The sequence below is a fragment of the Sphaeroforma arctica genome (assembly GCF_001186125.1).
Source record: "Sphaeroforma arctica JP610 unplaced genomic scaffold supercont1.104, whole genome shotgun sequence".
NCBI lineage: Eukaryota > Ichthyosporea > Ichthyophonida > Sphaeroforma > Sphaeroforma arctica.
The window spans coordinates 139,565-146,639 of NW_014040454.1; the positions used below are offsets into that span (position 1 = coordinate 139,565).

The 7,075-nt window shown below is 41.5% G+C and overlaps 1 protein-coding gene and 1 non-coding gene across 2 annotated transcripts in view; both read right to left on the minus strand.

The window, feature by feature from the left end:
- Positions 1-572: 572 nt before the first annotated feature.
- On the minus strand, positions 573-656 carry SARC_30046. Its single transcript has one exon. It is a non-coding gene; the product is annotated as a tRNA-Leu (tRNA).
- Positions 657-2,749: 2,093 nt separating this feature from the next.
- SARC_02353 (BUB protein kinase) overlaps positions 2,750-7,075 on the minus strand; it is a 5,761-nt gene continuing 1,435 nt past the window's right edge. The window contains exons 2-7 of the mRNA XM_014303910.1: positions 6,874-7,000; positions 6,286-6,388; positions 5,511-5,705; positions 4,007-4,193; positions 3,640-3,746; positions 2,750-2,984 (exon numbers count right to left, since the gene is read on the minus strand). Of these exons, the coding sequence (XP_014159385.1) occupies positions 2,771-2,984; positions 3,640-3,746; positions 4,007-4,193; positions 5,511-5,705; positions 6,286-6,388; positions 6,874-7,000 (933 nt within the window). The 3' untranslated portion in view covers positions 2,750-2,770. The remainder of the gene's footprint in view (positions 2,985-3,639; positions 3,747-4,006; positions 4,194-5,510; positions 5,706-6,285; positions 6,389-6,873; positions 7,001-7,075) is intronic.

Sequence of the window (7,075 nt, forward strand, 5' to 3'; positions counted from 1 at the left end):
TATTGTTCAACATAGAGAACCTGAGCGTAGAGTGTCGCTCGTACATACCGTCATGTGCATTGGTCAGATATCAGGCCAACTCCTATAAGTCCGAATTTACTGCCTTAGCTATATTTATGGACCATTTTGTTGGTATATCATTCTTTATACTTCTATCATCCTTGATCACGACACAGACATTGTGAACAAAAAACTATGTATTTCACGTTTAACAATCACTAAAAGGCAAAAGTACAAACATAGACTCATGGACCAATCAAATACAAGGGAGTTAAGATCAATATCCATTGGTTCATGAGCAGTTTATAATGCTCGCGCAGTACTATCGAGACTTCCAACTTTCTCAGAATCAAAATCCGACAGAATATAAATAAAATTGCACAACAGGATAATATACCTCTGCGGGGATAAAAATAAAACACATTTTCAGTACAGGTTGTGAGTGTTCTATGCATCATCTCTGGTATATGTGTTGGCGTGGACCTAAACTACTATTTTCCACGCCACAATATTGATCTTAGCGAATCCTAGTTTGAGACGACGCATGATTAAAAAAAAAGTACAAAAATTATTGGATGGTGCAGGGTTCGAACCTGCGCATGCATACGCATAATTGAGCTTAAGTCAAACTCCTTGGACCACTCGGACAACCATCCTTATATATTCTATAACTTAAAGTTTTGTATTTATAAGCGTATAATTTTTAGCAATTTTTGTCTGTATTACGTATGATTTTACACATCATGCGTATATGAGTATATCATGGTATTTGATTGCGAGTATTCGGTACATACGTCAGAGTGCACATAAATCGACGGAAGAATGCACGCATGAGCTCACAAGTCGACGATCATGTCAACGTTGAATATTACACATAGTCAGCCGTTGATACATTACTTTTACACTTTGCAAGTGGTAAGATTTATCACAGCTGCCGATGAGTGTATATTTACTGCAACTCTTCTTAACCACTGGAGTAAAGAATGAAAATTATGGGAGACCATTGATGAGGAAAGTGTCAAATGGGTTGCAGATCAGCTGGCCCAGTCCATTAACTTGGACCAAAAGGAATGGCAGAAAGCAAAGGACCTAATTTACAACGGATTCGACGAGAGACGACACGTGTACAAAACGAATACTTGTCTTGGTTGGGAATATTTTAGACGGTACGAACTCGACTAAAGTTTATTTATGCAGTCGGCACTCCTTCCTACCGTAGCACAGAAGGAGAAAGAGAAGGAGAGGAACAGCTTACAACCCAGTCATTCGCCGATCGAATCCGGCCCACGAGCAACGAGTGAGTGAGGAATCCGGGGGTGGACTCACGGTTAGACTAGTGAAAGAACCACTTTCGCTCCCTTCCCTGACCCAAGGAACGGGTACCACAAACCCAGCCACTATATACAGACTAGTCCAACCAACCCAGCAAATGCACGAGGTGGTACGACGATTGGATGCACCCCTTAGCAGGAACGCACAGGTCATACGGAGATCATTCGCGAGACCGCACATTTGGACGAAAACAAGGATTCAGACTTAGAAGTGTACTAGGGGTTTGAGCAGACAGGAAAAACATCGAATCAGAGTCAAGTTAGCAGCGCCAACTTCTTGTCGAGTGGAAGTGCAGAAGAACTAACGCCACATCTGTTCGTATTCGAGCCACTGCCCCCTATGGTCACGGGTTAGCCAATATTACCGGGGCTACGTCAAAAACTGCAAGCAAGACGAACTAAACAGACATATAAAATGCTCTCTCTCTCTCTCTCTTTCTCTCTCTCGAGAATTTAAAATACACCCAGTTGAAATCACGATGGTAGATCATATATTTATTTTCTACGAAATAATTTTCTGTACCCTTATAATAGTATGTCACGATGGTACATTATGAATTTATATTTTTATGAATTGATTTTTCCGTACCCTTAAAATAGTCTGTCATCAGACAGAGAACGTGCCGACGGTCGCGCGTGACGATCGAATGCAATTCATCACTCAGATTATCACAGGTTGCAATAGTATGAAATGTTGTTGTAATTGACTGGCTGGTGTGGAGGGTAGGAAGCGTGGAAACTGAACGGGTGGGACGATATTTGCTTACCAGCCACACGCTGGCTCGGGTTCTGATCTTTTAGAATTCGAGGGTTTTCTATATGAAGCACTCAACGGTGTACGCCGGAAAATATTTGGGAATGCAGTGTGTACGGTGAAGTTCCTGCTGTCAGATTTAGAACTGCCACTTTGAACTAATAGAGGGGAATGGAAGGTTAGCAAATGTTGAGTTCGTATGATTTAGCTATATATATATGATATATAATATATACTTTAACATAATATAATAATATAGATAGTATAGATGATATATATACATACATAAAATATATAAACACAGACACAGACATATATATATATATATATACATATATGTATGTATTTATAAGGTATATATATGTGTATATCAAAATATATGTATATGTATATATCAATATCAAAATCAAAATCAACAGCAATAGCAATAGCAATATATATCAATATCAATATCAATAGCAATAGCAATATTTATCAATATATGTGCGCTTATATATATATTGCACCTATCCTGCCAAGGATATATATATATATGTATCAAGATATATATATGTGTATTTCAATATATATGTATATGTATATATGAATATGAACATGAATTTGGATATTAATATCAATATATACATATATATATATATTGCACCTATCCTGCCAAGGGTATTTGCTTTCTACTACTTTTTTATTATTATCGTCGTACCTTTCCACCTGTACTAGCCCTATAGCGCTGAACTAGCGATATTTGTTCCTTCAATTGAGCATTCAACTTACAAACTCGCTTTGGATCCCGCAATTCCCTTTCAATCCTAATCCGGTATGGTGCCAAGCTGGGAGCCTCATCTGCAGGATTGATATTCAAGAACGTATCGAAAAGCTCGGCCCATAAATCGGCCTGCCAATAGCTGTAATTCGAATATTGGGTTCAGATAATAGAATCAGGGTTAAGATAATATCTAACTCAGCTATTTGAGACACTGGGGTGTGCCAAAATCTTAGTATACGTACAGCAAGTATTGATAACAACCCGAACCAAATCGGGTTCTCCACAAACACAACAAGCCGATGCACGAGCGTACAACTGTGCTGGTTCCAGGGTGGGAGGTAGGGTAGGATAATTAGCTTCTGCGGATAATGGGATTTAGGGTTTATGGTTCAAGAAAACCGAATAAACCTCATGATCAACCTGGATGACGAAGCACTTAGCAACCCCGCATACCTGTTCATGAAACTAAAAACCCTACACATCTGCCCATACATGCTATAGTTCTTGTACAGAGTCCGCCTAGAACGCACTGATACGCAAGTAAACCTTGCGAGAGAACGGCACACATGGCCCTACTCCTCCAATCCCTTTCATCATTTTTACGAATAGACTCATACACTTCATCCTTTTTACGAATAGACGCATACAATTATTTTCAGGAATAGACTCACAAACTTCATTTTTAAAAATAGACTCATAAACTTCATCGTTGTTAGGAATAAACTCATAAACACCATCATTTTAGGAATAGACTCGTATATAAATATCACTCCTGGGTGTCTGGGCCATCGTACCGTTTGAAGGCTTCTTTGGGCTTCCACCGCGATCCGCGTTTCTCAACACTCATATATCTCTTATGGAACAGGCAGTGGATGATGCCAAGCACTCCGAAGGTGTCCACCTACCGAATGAGGACAAGTGAATGAGGACAAGTGAATGAGGACAAGCGAATGAGCATAAGCGGATGATGCCAAGCGAATGAGGACAAGCGAATGAGGACAAGTGAATGAGGACAAGCGAATGAGGACATAGACATAGACACAAACACAGACACAGACACGTGTACATACACATATACATACACAGACACATATACATACACTTGGTAGTTCAGTGTTGTAGGTCCTTATCCGTAGTCTCTTTTCCGTGCAAGGTACATACCTGATAGCGCCATGGCCTGTGAGCAGCCATCTCCATACAAATAAACCCCTCGGTTTTATTTGACCCCGAAAACTGAGTTTGCGCTGGGTATAGCGCACAGTCTACACTGCGTCCAAAGTCGATCAGCTGCAGTCCGAATTCTTCCCAGTCCGGGTTTTTATCCGGCGACCAATCAGAATCGGGGATTCTGTTGTATAGCGCGGAGGGGGGCAATGGGGTGAGTATGCGACATAGGCGAAAGAAAGGAATGGCCTTTTACCCAAAGTCAATAGAAGACACCCGTCACAATCGGATGCATACACACCGAAAATAAAATGCATGTATATGTATGTTAATGACATGCACACACACACACACACATATATATATATATCTATACCTATATATGTAATATATATATATATATATATGTATATATATAGATATATTTGCCGTGTCTATTAGGAGGGGGTTGGCTTTGATCTGATACTGCTGTTTGTCGGGGTGCGTATTGTAGTGTAGGACGAAGCTTGTCACACGTGCCAATATGAAACAAATTTCAAATAACACCACACTGTCGGAAATTCACACATCCCGATACACAGCTACGGCGCGACTATACCACCACACACTGCCGTTTGTTGTCACAACATAGGCCAATATACGACAATATGTGACATGTCGTAAACCACCATACATCGACCAACACGCACCCGACCATTCTGCGCAGTAAAAAGCTGCAGAATTCTCGATCCACGCTTCGTGTGTTTTCTACAACAGGTGCCAATAAACGACATGTCATACATACACCATACTTCGACAAAACATACAGATCAGCCCATCCACCCGGGTAAAGTGCTCAAATATATCCAATACACGACATGTCGTATATACACAACACCGACCGCACAACCTCCTCGGGTCCATTGCGCAGCAACAACAGAAGCCAATACACAACAATATACGACATGTCGTATATCCACAACACAAACAGCTCAACCTACCCAGGTCCATTGCGTAACAAGAAGTTATCTGGTTTGAGATCGCCGTGTAGTATGTCACACGCGTGTAAGACCTCCACTATACGCATTATCTCAACAGCGTAGAACATCACCAGCTCCAATGGCATGCTCACACCAGCCGAGTCGTAGGCATTTACCGCGTCGAGTAGAGAGCCTATGGATGGGTGTGTATGTATGGACTGTATAAGTACATGCAGGTGTGTATAAGATGAGGTGCAGCTGTGTGCAACCTTGGATGGGTGGGGTGAGGGGTATGTGTATACATACCGTTTAACACAAGATGAGCTACATAGCTATGTAACTGTATGTCCCCAACCCCGTTTACTATGGGATGAAGTAGTTCGATATATTAAGGTCTGTACTACAGTGGGGCTGTATTACAAATTCAGTATCTCAACTTCAGTTTCGCATAACTATGGCTGCATCCGCATACACATGCAGGTTGTGTGCCTGTCCAAGATACACACACACACACACACACACGCACACACACACACACACACCTCCATACTAAATAGTCAACCATGACTATGGCTGCATCCGCATACACATGCAGGTTGTGTGCCTGTCCAAAGACACGGTAGTTTGTGGTGGTGCTGAGGTGTGGTGGCAGCAGCTTAAAGCGTCGCTGCAGCTCATGTGCGATGTAGGACTCCCACTGACCAATGGCCCGCCTAGTGACTTTCATGGCGTACAGTCTGGATATGGGAAATGGGAATGGAAAATAGGAAATGGAAAATAGGAAATGGGAATGGAAAATGAGACATGGGGATGAGAATAGGAATGGGAAATAAATGGAAAATGGGGATGGGAAATGAGGATGAGGAATGGGAAAAGAGAATGGCAATGGCAAATGAAAGTGGGAATGTGAATGTGAATGGAAATTGGTATGTGTATGCGAATGAGAAGATATGTGCACATAATTCAGTAAGTACACAAGTACTATACTATACAACACAATACATACGCAAGCAACACTATACATACACAAGCACTATACTACACAATACTACACACACACAAGTACTATACTATACAACACTATATATACACAAGTACTATACTACACAACACTACACACACACAAGTATTATACTACGCAACACTACACACACACGCGTTCTATACTATACAACACTATATATACACAAGTACTATACTACACAACACTACACACACACAAGTACTATACTACACAACACTACACACACACATGTACTCTCCTGAATGTATTTACATATAGCGTCTATTCTAAACCACTCCTATCACAACACTCACTGTGTGCTGTGGTGCTGTGGCGGGTCGGTGTGTTCTGCCAAGTAGACCTTCGCCCACGCACCCACGCCAATGCATTTGACTACAACGTAGGCCATACCATCGGCTGTACACACAGAGATCAGACCGTTGAGGAGAGTGGGTAAGTCACGGTGACGACGTATGATGGGGTTAGTAGGATATACAGTGGATGGGGTGTGTGTGTAGGTATGATTGGGACGGTGGATAGGACTCCTTCAGTTATCGTTGATCGGGGCTGTGCTCTCCAAACAGCGCAAGACACAGTGGGGGCCATGGTACAGACTCATAGATGTATAAACACCCATACAGATAGGTATGTATATATACTACATATACTTAGCACACACTCATAGATATACCATATAAATACGTATCAATATATACTCTGAGCACACAATCATAGATACATAAACACCCATACGAATACGTATGCATATATACTATACATACTCTGAGCACACACACATGGATACATAAACACCCATACGAATACGTTTATTAGATCCACGTCCGGGAGGGGCATACATGGTACACACACACACACACACACATATATATATGTGAACCTACCGAGCACAACAGATTTTCTGAGGCTCTTTCGGTTGTCGCTTATTGGAGGCGCACTCTCCTCTAAACAGCGGAACACACAGTGATTGGGCATTTGCACACACTCAAGACACGCACGGACATTCTTCTCCTGTATTGTGATGAAAGAAAGAGAGAGAGAGAGAGAGAGAGAGAGAGAGAGAGAGAGTAGTACTACTACCTACTA